This window comes from Mus caroli, unplaced genomic scaffold (assembly GCF_978045245.1).
Source record: "Mus caroli unplaced genomic scaffold, Mus_caroli_1 scaffold_20, whole genome shotgun sequence".
NCBI lineage: Eukaryota > Metazoa > Chordata > Mammalia > Rodentia > Muridae > Mus > Mus caroli.
In genome coordinates, this window is record NW_028227275.1 from 54,063,878 (window position 1) to 54,080,673 (window position 16,796).

General features: G+C 39.5%; 1 protein-coding gene across 1 annotated transcript in view; it reads left to right on the forward strand.

The window, feature by feature from the left end:
* LOC147000195 (solute carrier family 22 member 19-like) overlaps positions 1-14,477 on the forward strand; it is a 29,710-nt gene extending 15,233 nt beyond the window's left edge. The window contains exons 3-10 of the mRNA XM_085833909.1: positions 243-397; positions 1,265-1,433; positions 2,855-2,978; positions 10,124-10,239; positions 10,958-11,172; positions 11,964-12,072; positions 13,027-13,230; positions 14,129-14,477. Coding sequence (XP_085690035.1) covers positions 243-397; positions 1,265-1,433; positions 2,855-2,978; positions 10,124-10,239; positions 10,958-11,172; positions 11,964-12,072; positions 13,027-13,230; positions 14,129-14,186 — 1,150 coding nt within the window. The 3' untranslated portion in view covers positions 14,187-14,477. The remainder of the gene's footprint in view (positions 1-242; positions 398-1,264; positions 1,434-2,854; positions 2,979-10,123; positions 10,240-10,957; positions 11,173-11,963; positions 12,073-13,026; positions 13,231-14,128) is intronic.
* Positions 14,478-16,796: the final 2,319 nt, after the last annotated feature.

Sequence of the window (16,796 nt, forward strand, 5' to 3'; positions counted from 1 at the left end):
TCTCTGAACATTTGAGGCCAGCTTTGGCTACATAGCAAGTTCCATACTATGGCTACTAGTAAGTTTCACTACATAATAAGGAAGCTATCAAGAGCTACATACTAAGACCCCCATCTAAAAAAGAAGATTGGGTGGGAAGAAGCCTTTTGCTTCAGAAGATGTCTGTTCATTTTTAATATCTTGTCTTTGTTGTTTATACAAACTGTTCCTGTCCCTGTAATCAAATCCTTCCTTTTACTCAGGTTTGGGAGGAAGCTCGTTTTGACGTGTTCTTTATTTCAAATGGCCATCACTGAAACCTGTGTAGCTTTTGCTCCCTCCTTCCTCATCTACTGCTCACTTCGATTCCTGTCAGGGATTTTTTCCTCATCCCTGAAGACAAACAGTGCTTTGCTCAGTAAGTCAAAGGTTTTTTTTTTTTTTTTTTTGGTTTGGTTTTTATGACTAAGATTTTTTTTTATTATTTTTTACACTCCATATTTTATTCCCCCTGCCCTGATCCACCCTTCGACTGTTCCACATCCCATACCTCCTCCCCAGCCCCCTGTCTCCACGTGGATGTCCCCACCCTCCACCCCACCTGACCTCTAAACTCCCTGGGGCCTCCAGTCTCTTGAGGGTTAGGTCCAACATCTCTGAATGAACACAGACCCGGCAGTCCTCTACTGTATGTGTGTCGGGGTGGGGGGGAGCTTCATATCAGCTGGTGTATGCTGTCTGTTTGGGGGTCGAGTGTTTGAGAGATCTTGGGAGTCCAGATTAATTGAGACTGCCTGAGTGAAATAACTCAGACCTAAAAGGATATGCATGCTATGTACTCACTAATAAGTGGATATTAGAAAAAAAAAAGTACAGAATACTCAAGATACAGTCACAGAACTCAAAAAGGTCAACAAGCTGAAGGGCCCAAGTGAGGATGCCTCAGTCCCACTTGGGAGAGAGAAGAAAGCAATCACAAGTGGGGAGGGAAGGAGGGACCTGGGAGGGAAAGTGGATGGGGGGTGGGGAAGGGGGAGAGAGGGGAACCTGGTCTGGTATTAGGTGAGAGAAAAGGACTGAAGCCCTGAGGGCCAGCAGAAAGAATGGAAACAGGCAACCTCGGGAGCCAGGAGGTGTGAAGCCCTCTAGAATGTTCCAGAGACCTGGGAGGTGAGAGACGCTCAGAAAGTCAAAGCTTGTGATGAGCATTGTATAAGTTTTGGGTAGAACCTGGGTATCCTTCCCAACTTTCTTAGAAGTCAAACTTCATTTTCTTTTCTTTCAGTATCAGAATGGACAAGTCCTAAGTTTCAAGCTCTGGTAATGGCACTGATATTTATTGCCACAGGAGTTGGACAAATACTGTTGGGAGGCCTGGCTTTTGCTTTTCGAAACTGGCAGCATCTCCAGCTGGCTCTTTCTGTTCCAATGCTCTTTCTCCTTATTCCCACAAGGTATGAGCCTTCTTTCCTGCTCTGGGTTATGGAATCCAGGAATGACAATTAACATGGAGGCAGGACATAAGAAATGCATTTGTCCTTGGTCCACGCAAGACAGTGTTCACTCCTCTTTGAATTTATATGACAAGATGACAAGTATCTCTGTCATATAAAAGTGAGAAAGTTGGATTCAACTTGAATTTAAGATAAGCAATAAGTAGTTTTACAAAAATCATAATCATATGTATGTTGAGTAAAAGACATGCATTCTCTGACAAGCATTCATTCTTATTTGAAAATCCTACTTATCTGTGAGTTCCATATTTTGTTCACTTGGATTTGGCATATTTACAGCAAAAAGAATGTATACTAATTGATGTTCAAATTTTACCATGCACAGTATATTTTTATTTACTAGAGAAAACACACACACACACACACAAAGACAGAAATTAGTAATTAATCTTTACCAGAATGTTCTCCATCTTTCTGCAATGTCCTTGCTACTAAGTCTAAATTATCCAGGCAGTAATAAACACTTCAAGATCAGACTGCCTCTGTTGTAGCTTGTATTTCTATGAGTGACTTTGCAAACAAAAAGAAATGTGTTGAAAATTATGGTGACTTTGATATTAAATAAAAGGCAAGTTAAGTTTATATTTACAACTGTTTAATGAAAGAAAATCATGACTTCTCTAGTTTAAAGTGGTAGGCAGAATGGCCCAGTTCTCCCACTGGCTCTTTGGATTCCCTTGCTTTCCACTTTAAAAAAAAAAAAAAAAAGACAAGATGTGCTATATCAACAGAGGAGGCATATATTTATTAGGAAGGACTAGAAAATGCTTACATATGATTAATATAGTGAGATGAGTTCATACAGAGAAGAGGGAGAACCCTCCATCAGGTTCTTCCATACACTTTATTCTTACAACATAGCCATCAAAATTATGAAGCTGCCATTCCCGTTTTATAGATTAGAAGTGAAGATTGTGTTAGCTTGCTTTTGTGGCCAGAAAGCATTGATTGCTAGGAGCAGCAATGACTGCACTTTATTCAGTGGTTCATTTTTAGTATAAGAACAAATAAAGTATAAATGTTTACCTTACCAAGGGATTTGGAAAATGTGTATTCAAGTGTCCCTCATGTTGCAGTTCTGTGAACCCTATGTAAATATATATTCAAGTAAGAGCGCCCAGACCAACATGACTTCGAGTCTGCACTTTGGGAGTGCAAGCATAAGGCATGCATGAGTTCTTTCCCATTTTCCTAGTGAAGGTCCAGACAGTGCTAGATTATATTTATTAATATAATTGAATGAGTAGTAGGTATTAAAGGATATAATTGTTCAAGGATGCATGCCACTTGTAAAATGATAAATGTGGTTTTTAAAAGTATAAGGGAATTGAGAATTATCTTATACCCAATGTCTTGAGCAGGTGGTTGTCAGAGTCAGCTCGATGGCTGATTATGGTCAACAAACCCCAGAAGAGCTTAAAGGAACTTAAAAAAGCTGCATGCGTAAACAGAATAAAGAATTCTGGAGATGCCATAACCTTGGAGGTGAGCTATGAGAACTGACTATGACACAAAGGAAACACAAACTTGATAAGTTTGTGGAAGTTAGTGCCCAAGATGCCAGGTGACAGAAAACACTGTAAAAGAATGTTTCATTCAAAAAATTAAACTCACTTCTGTTTTACTTCATTTTGTTCCTTGAATTCTCTGCTGATTATTTTTTGTTATTGAAGTTTCTGAGTTGACAAAAAGCTAAGGTTATCTGAGAAGAGGGACTCTAAAGTTAGAATGTGCCTCTATTAGATTCACCCATAGGTAAGTATATAGGGCCTTTTCTTGATCAGGGATTGATGTAAAAGGGCCTGATCCTCTGTGGGTGGTGCCACATTCCTACTTTAATAATTAATCTCTCTCATCAAGAAACTTTAATTAAACTTTCTTACAGAATCATTATGAATTGTGAAGATTTAATTACAATAGCTTGGGCAACTTAACACATGGCTATCTCAAGTCTCCCAGCAACTATTAATACATCCTCAGGAGAAATGTGTGAGCCTTTCCTCGTTAGCAATAGCAACTACCTGTAAATCCTCAAGGAGAGGCAGGGTTTCATGAACTTCTCTACTCTCCATTATGGAAGTTGATGGTCTACTCTCATGCAGGTCTTATATATAGATGCTGAGAATTTAAAATGCATTAGCCATTCGAGGTCAAGAAGACAACACTACACATCATCTTAGCCCTTCCACTGCCCTTGATCTTTTCTCTGCTCTCACTTTCACAGTGTTCCCTGACAGGGTGATATAGACATCCCATTTATGACTGAATATTGAACAGTAGCTTATTCTCAGCACGTTGACCAGTTATGACCCTGCAGTAACTGTCACCAACTACAGAAAAAGAAGCTCCTCTGTCCAAATACTTCATCTATAGACATGAACAAAAACATTTGGAAGGCAATTCTATCAGACATCATTTCTATTAGCAAAATAGTTATAATAAGCTCCCCCACTAAGGTCTGTGACATTCACAGTTGTGGGCTTTTGACAGAGTTTAAAGCACCAATATAAATTCCCTCCTGTTAAGACCACCATGGAAGAGTAGGGGATGAATTGAAGGAACTGAAGGGGATGGCAACCCCATAGGAAGACCAACAGTGTCAACTAACCTAAACCCCTAAGAGCTTCCAGAGAGTGAGCCACCAACCAAATAGTATAGACGGCTGCTCCAAGGCCCCTGGCATATATCAGCAGAGGAATAGAATCCTCCTAATCCTGTAGAGACTTGATGCCCCACGGTGGGAGGATACCTGGGAGGTTACCCTCTCAGAGGCAAAGGAATGGGTGATGGAAAGAAGAAATCTGTGAAGAGAGACCAGAAGAGGGCAACATTTGGGATGTAAATAAATAAAATAATTAATTAAAAACCTTCCTGTTAGAAGGCCTCAAATACAATCACAAATTATCTTTTTACCATCATGACAGTGATGTCATTGATATACCAGTGAGTACATCTTGCCAAGAAATGATCAGTCATGTAGCCTAACTATCCACAGCTGACTAAAATTATGATGGTAATTTTATTGCCATCTAGAGTAGCCTACATAGAACCTTCCAGCACTGCAAAAGCTAACCAGCAGGGACAAAATTTCTAAATCAATTCTAGCTTGATTTTTCTATCTCCTACAACCAGAATATATAGCATATTTAGATAGCTTTTTAGCATCAGTTCTGTTAAGAAATCTAAATAAAATTGTATGGTGGTTAATTTTTATTGTAAACTTGAAAATATCTAGAGTATCCTAAGAGATAAGTTCCCAGGCTTACTTCTGTTTGAACATTTTAATTAGGTTGGCCTCTTGGGACTGATCTTGGGATTGACTTGATTAGGTTAACTGAAGTAATAGAAAATCCAAAAAATGACAGCAACATTCCTTGGGCTTGGATCCCCAATTACATAAAAAGGAGGAAGCTAGATAAGCATGCGCATTCGTTGTTCTCTGCTTCTCACATGCAAATACAGTATGATCAGATGCCTCATCAGTGTCCTGCTGCCGTTATTTCCCCATGATAAAAGACTATATTCTGAAACTGTGAACCAAGATAAATCCTTACTTTCTTATATTTCTTTTATTGGAGCATCTATACCACAACAGAAAAATAGTATGAAGAGTGGAGTCACTGCTGTGATGGTCGTGACCATGGAGTCCTTAGGCCTTTGAAACTCATTTGTGGGAAAAATCAGAAAGACTTCGAACTTTGAGCTATAATAGTGTGCATAGCATAAGCTGAGGTCAACAGACCATTCTGGTGTGGCCTGGGAAACTTAAAAATAATTGATGAATATGTTTTATGGAGAATTTTGTAAAACAAGAGACCATTTCTGACTATCATATGGCTAGTCTTTAGTGCATTGTACAGGTCTGCTGTGGGAAAGGGAAAAAACTGAGCAGTTTGTCAAGAAGCAAATATGTTAAGAAGCTTAAACTTTGCAACCTATGCATGTTATGAAAAAAGAAACTGGAATTGCTAAAGAATATCCTGTTTATCTGGAGCAGTGGAAAACACACCATGGGGCAAGACCCTACATACCACTTGTTAAAATTACCACTTGTTAAAATTCAAATTTATTTAAAAGTACAAAGTTTGAACTGATAATGCAGTTCATAGGATTTCCTGCTCCTCAAAAGCAACTGCCTGATAAGCTATTCCCCAAAAGCAGACATATGGAGGCAGATATAAGTGTAGTCCAACAAGACCAGGCTTCATCCTTAGCAGGTAACTACTTGGCAGCATGACAGTGGTGTTGGCTTTGCAGATGCTAAGAATCTAAGATAGAGTCGTTCTTTAAATTGTGTTTCACAGTTATAGATATCAGAGGAAGCCAGACAGTGTGGGGCAGAGTTGGAGTCACTGCAGTGTCACCTTGATAGGCCATTGCATGAACCTGAACTATGGAATGTTTGCCTATAAAAGCCCCATGCACTGAGTGGAACTAACTCAAGATAGAAGTTGTGTATGATAAACGATATATAGCTGGAGGTGTGCCACCATCTAATTCCCTTAAAACTGAAGTCTCAGACATTGTACACGGAGCTATAAGATGTGATATTTTCTGACTGGGTTTTTGGTCTTGGCTTTGGCCTATTATTTCCTCACTCTGCCACTCTTCTTCTCTTTTGAAATAGGAATGTGTACTATATGCTGCTGTGCTGGTATAGACTCTGATTCTGATTCTGCAGGGGGTCAGAGTTAAGAGATTACCTTGAGTCCCAGAAGAAGCTTTAAACTTTTGAACAATGTTGGGACTGTTAAATTACAAGGATTTTTGAAGTTGTAGTAAATGTGTTTTGCATCATGAGCTGGCCATGACCTTATGGAAGTCAGGGGCATCTTGTGGTTTCTGTATAAAATGTACCCTACAGGTTCATGTGTCTCACTACTTGATCATCAGCTGGTTACAATCTTCCTGAAGGTTATGAAACATTTAGGTGGAGCTCTACTAAATAAACTAAGCCACTGTTGGTGGGCTCTGAGACTTTATAGATTGGTCCTCCTTGTTTATCCTTCTCTGCTTCCTATACAGGTACAATGTTCTCAACCTATTCCTGCCTCTATGTCTTCCATGCCTTATACCATGTCTTCCTTATCGTGATGTTCTCTGATCCTATGGAGCTGTAATCCAAAACAAACCTTTATCCCTTGAGTTGTTTTAGTCAAGATACTTACCAAATAATAGAAAAGAAACCAACAAGGTCATTTACAGGTTAGTGATATACTAACCTTCACGTATTATTATTGTATTATATAATATTATTGTATACTAGCCTTTTCTATATTGAGATATGGTCCATTCCTAGCCTCTCCATGACTTCAGTACTGAAGAGATATTAGATTTTGTTGAACACTTTTTCTCTATTAAAGTAAATTATGTGATTTCTGTCGAGTCCTTTTATGGAATTATATTTACTAATTTACCTACGTTGTAGCATCCCTGAATCTCTGAAGCCAGGTTGATCATGATGCTTTTTAATTCTGTTGGCCACTATTTTGTTGAGAAGCTTTTGGTGTCATCTAGCTTCATAAAATCTTCATAAGCCTTCCATTCCCTTTATTTTATGGAATAATTTGAATGGTGTTGATACTAGTTTTTCTTTGAATATTGGAAATTCTACAGTGAATCCATGTAAAACTTAGCAGTTTGTATATCTTTTTAAATTATTCATTTTAATCTTGTTTTAATTTTGGTAGGCAATATGCATCTATAATTTCACCTACATTTTTATGCTATATAATTTGGTGCTATATTTGTTTTGTAGTATGTCTTTATGATTTTCTCAATTTTATTATTATCGTTTAGTGTCACCTTTTCACCTCTAACTTTATTCAGACATTAACTCTTTCTTTTCATTACTATAAGTGGGATCTCATTAGTCTTGTTTATCTTTTTAAAGGACCAGCTCTTAGTTTAATTTGTTCTTTGTATTCTTGTTTTAACACTATTCACTAATTTCTATTCTGATCTTAATCACTTCTCACACCTACTTCCTTAGAGTTTGTGTTGTTCTTGTTTTTCCAAAGCTTTAAGTCTATAAGCTCTTTGGCTGGGATTTTTCAAAAAATGTTATGGGTATTATAGGCTATAAACTTTCCTCTCAGGACTGTCTTTGTGGAGCCCTGTAGATTCCTGTAAACTGTGTATTGATTTCTGTTCAGTTCGAGAGACTTTTTTTTTCTTACTATCTTTAGTAACTCATTTGTCATTCAGCGGTGTGTGATTTAATCCCCATGAATTTGTGCATCTTGTGTGCTGTTTCTTGCTGTGGTCAGATAAAATAAAGGGTGTTAGTTCAATACTACTATATTTGTTGTGGCTTGCTTTGCACACTCACATATGGCCTATTTTGGACACATTTCTAAGAGTTGTTGTGAAGAATATGTATCCACTGGTGTTTAGGTGAAAAGTTCTGTAGATGTCTGTTAGGTCCTTTTGGTTTAGTTTAAATCTCAAAATGGGCTTATGACTTGAAGGTGGCCCAGGGAAGCAGGACCAAGAGTGTAGCTCATGCAGAGACGGAATTTCTTACTAAATATGAGCCAGCTTATGGGGGTCCAGGGAATTCATGGGGAGCAAAGGAACAATATGGCAATATAACTGTAGTAGAGACTAGACAGGGCAAGGTCTTGGTAGGGGTTGAAGAATTCACAAAATCCAAGGACCATGCAGGGTGATTTTCCAGACAATTGCAGGTGGGGTAAGCCAGGCCCAGATCTCAACAGGAACAGAAGAACTCACTCAATATTCAGTGGAATCTCATGACACAGATCTCCACTATTCACATTTCTATCAGAATTCTAATCTTCTGACCTCCCACCAGAATCATCCATTAGATCTGTTCACAGCATTCTAACATTCTGCTACCCTATACCAGCAAACTCTTCCAGATCTCTCTAACAAACAATTTAATCTAATATCATCCTCTGACTTCAGTCTAGACATGCTACTCACAGAGACATAGCATGCCATGATGTGCTTCAAAATAGGATAACCACAAAGTGAAAATAAACACTCTCTGCAGAGAGTTGATCCTCTTAACACTATTTGTTTTCCTTTTGGAAAAGGTTGGAGGTTGAGGCATTTTGCCTTCCTGCCTCTGCCTTCTGAGTGCTAGGATTAAAGGAGTCCACCACAATGCTCAGGCTAACAGTATTTTTTTTTTCAATCATTAAAATTCAGTGGGATTTTCCCTTCTGTGTTAGCATGTATATTGATGTCATCCTTGTTCAAGTTTCATTTAAACAACCATGTTGAGAGTTTATGAATGTAGTTTCTCTGACATATTTTGGAAAGAAAGATCTCACAGAAAATTTTCTGTTCCTCTTGCTCTTACAGTCTCTTCACCAGTGTAAGAAGGGAATTCCATGGAGCCTCAACTATAGACAAAGATCTGCAGCAAACTAAGAAATGCTTAGAGCAAGAGACTCCCTAGGGGAAAGCCCCAAATTGGTTATCCATGAGCAGATTAAATTCATATATTTAAGAGATTGTGTGTGTGTGTATATAACAATAATTAAAGAAATAGAAGCCATGGGGTAGAAGGAGGAGAGGAAAGGATACAAATTATGTAATTATATTTTTATTTTAAAATACTTTCTTGTTTCTGTTTCTTTTTATGTGTATTTATTTTATTTTATTTTTAAATTATCTTTAATCTATTTTTACAGTCCAATTGTTATCCCCTCCTGGTTCTCCCTCCAACGGTTCATCATTCCTCCCCTCCCTGCTGTCTCCAAGAGGGTGTCTTCCCCCCACTCCCCACTCCACCAGCCCTTCCCACCTTCTGGGGCCTCAAGTCCTTCAAGAGTTAAATTCATCTTCTCTCACTGTGACTATACCAGGCAATCCTCTGCTGTATATGTGTAGGGGTTCTCAGACAAGCTAGTGTATACTGCCTGATTGGTGGTTCAGTATCTGAGAGATCTCAGGGACTCAGGTTAGTTGAGACTGCTGGTCTACCTATGGGGTTGCCCTCCTCCTCCTCAACTTCTTACAGCCTTTCACTAATTCAACCACAGGAGTCACAGACTTCAGTCCATTAATTGGGTGTAAGCATCTGTGTCAGGTGCTTGTTGGGCCTCTTGGGGAGCAGCCATGCTAGGCTCCTGTCTGTAAGCACACCACAGCATCAGTAACAGTGCCAGACTTTGGAGCCCCCCCCCACTCCCCGCTTGAGATGGATCCCAAGTTGGGCCAGTCACTGGACCTCTTTTCCCTCAGTCTCTTCTCCATTTTTGTCCCTGCAGTTCTTTAAGACAGGGACAATTCTGGGTCAGAGTCTTTTTCTGTGGGATGGCAACACCCTCCCTCCAATTGATGCCCTGTCTACTGGAGGTGTGCTCTATAAGTTCCCTCTCCCCACTGTAGGGCATTTCATCTAAGGTCCCTCCCTTCTAGTCCTGAAAGTCTCTCACCTCCCAGATCTCTGATACATTCTAGAGGGCCCCTGACCTCCACCCACCCCCCGAGGTTGCATATTTCTATGGTTATCTATAAGCAGATTAGATTCATATATTTAGGAGACTCTCTGCGTGTGTGTGTGTGTGTGTGTGTGAGAGAGAGAGAGAGAGAGAGAGAGAGAGAGAGAGAGAGAGTCCTCTATATGTGACAACAGTTTGTCAATGTTGTTGAAGGTTGTGAAAACTATCATGAAGGAGGAGTTGGAGGCAGCACAGACAAAACCCTCCCCACTGGACTTGTTCTGTACACCTAACCTTCGCAAGCGGATCTGTCTCCTAGCCTTTGTGAGGTAGGCTTCACACTGAGCTTATTATTATTAGTTCATGCTTTTAATCAAACACTCAGGAGACAGAAACAAGAAGATGTATGTGAATTTGAGGCCAGTTTGGTCTACATATGGAGTTGGAGACCAGCCCAAGCCTTATATATTGAGTCCCTGCCTCAAAAGACAGTATAGCCATTAATTTTCCCATTAACAATTTTGAGATAAGTGATGAAGACTTTCTACAGACTGAGGGAACCAAAGGGTTTGGGCTATAACAGCAGAGCAAAGTGTGCTGTGGTGAGTTTATCCAATCACTCTGAAGGTTCATTATCAGAAACTATTGCTTAGAACTTCAGCCAGAGGAAAACTTGGAATCTAAGCTTCCTCATTTGTCTGTTTCCACTACATAAGTATATGCATTTCAATGGATATATACTGATATAAAGTTATAACTTTCATTAAGGTCAAGATAAAAAAAAAAAAAAAAAAAAAAACCTCCAAAATCCTGAATGGACTGAGCTTCTATCACAAGAATTCCCTAACCCCTTAAAAAAATAACAGTGATGATACATTCATTATCATAGAGTATCTTTGTGATTACGAAATTATCTCCCACATGTTCTCCATAAAACAGATGCCTCAATACTTTAACTAAAATGAGCTGCCAAAGCTAACTATATTATCATGTATGGGACAACCATTCCAAGCCTTATGATATAACATTTTTCTTTGTTCCCTACAGATTTGTGTCAGTGATGTCTTCATTAGGCCTGCTTATCAACTTCCAATACCTAAGCAATAATGTGTTCCTACTGCAGTGTCTCTATGGTGTGGTGTGCATCCCAGCCAATGTTCTTGGAAATTTTTCAATGAAGTATATGGGCCGCAGAATGACGCAACTGATTTTCATGTCTGTGTTGGGAATCTCCATTCTGGCTATTGTATTTTTGCCTCAAGGTGAGAAAAGGACACAGGATAAGCAAAGAAAATTAATCCATCCTTTTTCTCAGAATTTTTTAGATCCTATCTGTAAAGTATTGGGGGAAAGATAGCATATGGATTTTCTGTAAGCAGTCTAGACATTGAGGACACATTTTCCCATTAGGATAGGGCAATAATTGTCAATTTTTCAATAAATTTTTGTTGTGACATAGCATGTGGGTGCTGGGACTTATAAGACTTTCTTAATTGAGTAGAAATTTAACCAAATGAATAGTTTTGCAACTGACAGTTTTCCAAACAGCAGTCCTATCCTTGAGTCTTTAGACATTATTCCAAGTCAGTTCCCAGCTTTCACCACTGTAGACCTTCTGTCCTTCCACTCTATAATATTGCACATAGATTTAGATGCTGTGTGCATCTGAATGAGTTGACAGTCCTCTATAATCTTCCCCATGGCAGTCCTACATTCTACATGAAGGATTTCTGAAATCCTAGAGAGAAAAAGGTAGATATGATCTTCCACATTCACCGTGCTCTCCACCTCATGAGCAAATATCAGAGACACAATGTCCAAGCTGTTTTCAGAAGCTTTACTTCATCATAAACCAATCTATACAGATAGGTCCCTTTCTCATCTTGTAGTCATGGGTAATTCCTATCTCTCTGCAGTCTCCCTTCACTATATGTTAGATCTACACAGACTCCCAATAAAATTATATTCCATTCAGGGTTGGAGAAATGCACATTTCTACACTCAGATTTATCTGTCTGTCTCACTAGACTCTCACCGGTCTTCCTCTCTCCAGAAATGCAGACACTGCGTGTATTTTTATCAACATTAGGAGGAGCAATTTCTTCTGCCTGTATTACGAGTTCTCTTGTACATGCAAATGAGCTAGTCCCCACCATAATCAGGTATGACTCAAGGTCAGAGCAGACTTTTTTCAGTTCATTCACTTTTACTGAAAGGACAAGAGCAAAACTGCTGGGTAGTTAATCAATCAGTTGTGGTGCTAACAAGAATGGCCTCAATCTCCTGAAAAGTTACCTTTTGCCAGATAAGTTTAAGACCAATGTACCAGTAGTCACACCTCTCCTATACAAGCTGGAGTCACCTAGAAAAAGGTAGGTGCCTAAAGAAGTGTAGCTTTTTAAATGTTTTATTTTGTATTGGTCTTTTGTTGTGTACATTTTTAATGTTTTATAACTTCATGCAGACATGATGGCATTCACTCTTCATTGTCTTCTCTTATCTCTGTCTACTCTTGCTAACTCCCTTCTTCCACACTGATATATCACCTATCCTCATGTCTTTGCTGTTGTTGCTGCTGCTGCTGTGGCTACAGGGCTTTAAACTACCATAGAAAACTTGGGTTTCAATATAACATTTTAAGGTACTATCTTTTTATTCATCTAACTTCCCTTTATCCCTCCATCCCTACTTATATTCCCTCAATATCCCCTTTTCCTTTCATGTCACATATTTACTACAGATCCCTCCCACTACTTAAGACCGTATCTTCCCCTCTCATGATTACCTTTTCTAGTTCATAATCTATACCTATGGCCCTACACACATATATGCATACATGAATGCTAAAGTGTAGCATACAAACATAACAGAAAACATGTAGAACTCATCCCTCATAACATATTTTATTATAAGTAATAAACAAGTGCCTTAATACTCTGTCCTTGACAAAAATAACACCAAATAAAACAGAAGTTTGAATGGTAAAAATAAGTCACCAGCATCCTTAAGTTCAATTACACAGCTCATTGACTTGTAATTAATATGAGATATAAAGTCACAAATTCTATGTGTGTGAACTTGCTAGATTACTTCTGATTAATGCTTTATGCTCCAAGGGCAACTGCTTTAGGAGTCGTTGGAATTGCTGGCAGTGCTGGAGGAGCGCTGTCTCCTCTATTTATGATCCTCACGACATACTCTGCTTCCTTGCCCTGGATCATCTATGGGATTCTTCCCATCCTTGGTGGCCTCGTTGCCCTTCTTCTTCCTGAGACCAAGAATCAGCCTCTGCCTGACTCAATCCAAGATATAGAAAATAAGTGAGTAAAACCTCTACCTTCCCCTTAGAGGACTTTGTTGAGGAAGATAAATGAGAATTCAGGGCCACATTCTCACTAGCAGGCTGACAATTAGGCTTTTTCACATATGGCCACTGGTGCTGGCATAGGGACCTTTTGTACATCCCTTTCTATATGGATTTCATAGGTGTCTGGAAACTCTACATCACAAGGGCCAGCCCTGAATGCATGGTGCTAGAAGAATTAATGATAAATACAAGTTTGTATGTCCTCTGTTTTACTCTGACCCATTGTGAAACATATCTTGACAAGGTTGTGTGCCTTCTATTTTGCCATAATATAGAGCACATATCCTTGAAGATATTTCAATCACACATAAATATAAGTATCATTTCATCCCTCAGGCCAAGTCCCCCTCAGCCAAGTGAATGCTGGTAAGTTTTCAGAAACAGTCTCTATTGACATGGGATGTGACAGTCAGTATCTAACTTACAGATTATATACAAGACTGAAGAGTCTGACACTCATGAAGTCATATCTCAGGGAAGTACTCTTATGTTTGCTGTGTGATTCAGACAATATTGTTTCCACTAGAAATGAAATGTTCATGTCAGTGAAGAATTGAATAGTCTATAAAATGACCATGAAAGGAAAAAGAGAAAATTTTAAAACTTTGGTGTCCTTCCCAGGCTTTCTCCCAAAACTCATTTGAGAATGTCATTATAACCAAAGTAGAAAGTTTCTGGAGACTTCAGTCTTTTATTCACATGATTTATTCCAACCTTTTGTGAAGAACCATGGAGTTCCTAAAGCTGATGGGTAAAGAATGAGCTTGCTCTAAAGAATGCAGGAAGATCCCTCTTTTCTTTGTCCTTTCTCATTTTGTTTTTCTTTACCATGTTTGCTGTATTTGTTCCAGGAGGAAAAGCTCAAAAGAGGCAAAGAAAGATGTGGTTGCCAAAGTGACACCATTATAAAGAATTCCAACCGGCCTCTGATCAAGGAGAAAGATGAAAAACATATCATTCAGCATATCATGGTCCAGAATTTTACCTAGATGTTAACAAGATTTTTCCATATAAATCGTTGTATAAATAATGAGTTAAATTAAAATTATACTAGTTTGTCATGTATAAAATAACTATAATAAAGAAATTTGAATAAAATCACAATATATTGAAGAAACATTAACTCGAAATTTTTATAGTCAGTGATACTGGTCAAGTTTCAGTATACAGTACATGTTTGTGATGTATGGCAGTTCAATGGAATTGAAATCTTCCAAGTCTTCGAGCAGGAAGCAGGGCGCAGGGAGGCTTCATGAGACTCAGAAGGTAAAGAAGATTTGGAAGGTTCTGGAAGGCCTTCATCTAGCTTTTTTAAAGAAGTAAATAGTATTGTGGGAGAAAACCCAGCAGCCAAGCTTGAAAGCAGATATTTAACTACTGAACTGCCCAGAAACTGTTCAGAAAGCCACCACCGTGACAACTTGCATAAAGTATTGAGGGGACTTTCAGTGACGTAGCTGCTCTTTTCGAGTCATCCCTGTCCCTGTAAAAAACCTTTTACTCAAATTCCTGTTGGTAACCCCAAGAAATCACCAAGGCAATCTTTGTTGCAACTACTGTGTTCTTCATGGGTTATCTTTCTGGGCTGAGTACCCTGTGTACTCCCCAGGGAAAGTCTGTCAGCCATCGGCCCATTGTTACTGTGATAACTGAGAAAATTAACTCAAGGGAGAAAAATTTGTGGTGGCTCCAGCTGGAGACAAGCTCCAGAGTGTTGGTTCTCGATAGAAGGCAGTCTAGAGGAAAGAGGGGTGGGGCAGGACTTGGTCTCACTGGAAATTAAGGTTGCTTTCTATAAAAACATGTACCTATTTTCATTTTAAGTTTCTCTTAAGGCCAGAAGTTGCAAGCCTCTTGGCAAATTGACACCTGCTGCTTAACTCTGGGTGTGTGTGTGTGTGTGTGTGTGTGGGTGGGTGGGTGGTGTGTGTGTGTTGGGGGTGGAATTAAGTAAAGAGGTTTTTTGTTCTTTTCTCTACAGGTCCTCTGCCCACCACACCCTAAAGCTGAGAATTTAACTCCTTGTCAGCTAGGGAAAGTCAGTCAGGAAGAGAGGGAAAAAAGGAGACAATTTTAAAAGGATTCTAATCTTTATATCTAAGGAAAAGGAAAAGGAAAGGGACTTACCACACTATGTGTTCTCTTAATTTCTAAGTTGTTGTCTCTCTCTCTCTTTTTTTGTTTCATTTTCCCATTTATTGGATATTTTCTTCATTTACATTTCAAATGTTATCCCCTTGCCAGGTCTCCCCTCCGGAAACCCTCTATCCCATTCCCCGACCCCCTGACTCTATGAGGGTGTTCCCCCACCCACCCACTGCTGCCTTTCGCCCTGGCATATCCCTACTCTGGGGCATCGAACCCCCTCTGGCCCAAAGGCTACTCCTCCCACTGATGTTCAACAAAGCCATCCTCTGCCACTTCTGCGGCTGGAGCCATGGGTCCTTCCATGTGTACTCTTTGGTTGGTGGTCCAGTCCCCAGGAGCTCCAAGGGTTCTGGCCTGTTGACACTGTTGCTCGCCTCATGGGGCTGCAAATCCCCTCAGCTCCTTCAGTCCCTTTTCCAACTCCTCCATTGGGAACCCCGCACTCAGTACTATGGTTGACTTCGAGCATTCTCCTCTGTATTTGTCAGGCTCTGGCAGAGCCTCTCAGGAGACAGCCAGATCAGGCTCCTGTCAGCAAGCACTTCCCCAGCATCCACAATAGGTTGCATATTTGGCAACTGTATATGGGATGGATCCCCAGGTGGGACAGTCTTTTGATGGTCTTTCCTTTAGTCTCTGCTCCACACTTTGTCTCTATATTTCCTCCTGTGAGTATTTTGTTCCCCCTTCTAAGAAGCACTGAAGCATCCACACTTTGGTCTTCCTTTTTTCTTGAGCTTCATATGGTCTTTGAATTGTAATTTGGGTATTCCCAACTTTGGGGCTAATCAGTGAGTGCATACCTTGTGTGTTCTTTTCTGATTCAGTTACCTCACTCAGGATGATATGTTCTAGTTCCATCCATTTGTCTAAGAATTTAATGAAATCATTGTTTTTAATAGTTAAGCAGTATTCCATTGTGTAAATGTACCACATTTTCTGTATCCATTCCTCTGTTGAGGGACATCTGGGTTCTTTCCAGGTTCTGGCTATTATAAATAAGGTTATTATGAACATAGTGAAACATGTGTCCTTATTACATGTTGGAGCATCTTCTGGGTATACACCCAGGAGTGGTATAGCTGGGTCCTAAGATAGTGCTATGTCCAATTTTCTAAGGAATCACCACACTGATTTCCAGAGTGGTTGTACCAGCTTGCAATCCCACCAGCAATGGAGGGATGTTCTTACATCCTAGCCAGCATCTGCTGTCACCTGAGGTTTTTATCTTCTGATTGGTGTGAGGTGGAATCTCAGGATTGTTTGGATTTGCATTTCCCTGATGACTAAGGATGTTGAACATTTCTTTAAGTGCTTTTCAGCCATTTAATATTCCTCAGTTACAAATTCTCTCTTTAGCTCAGTTCCCCA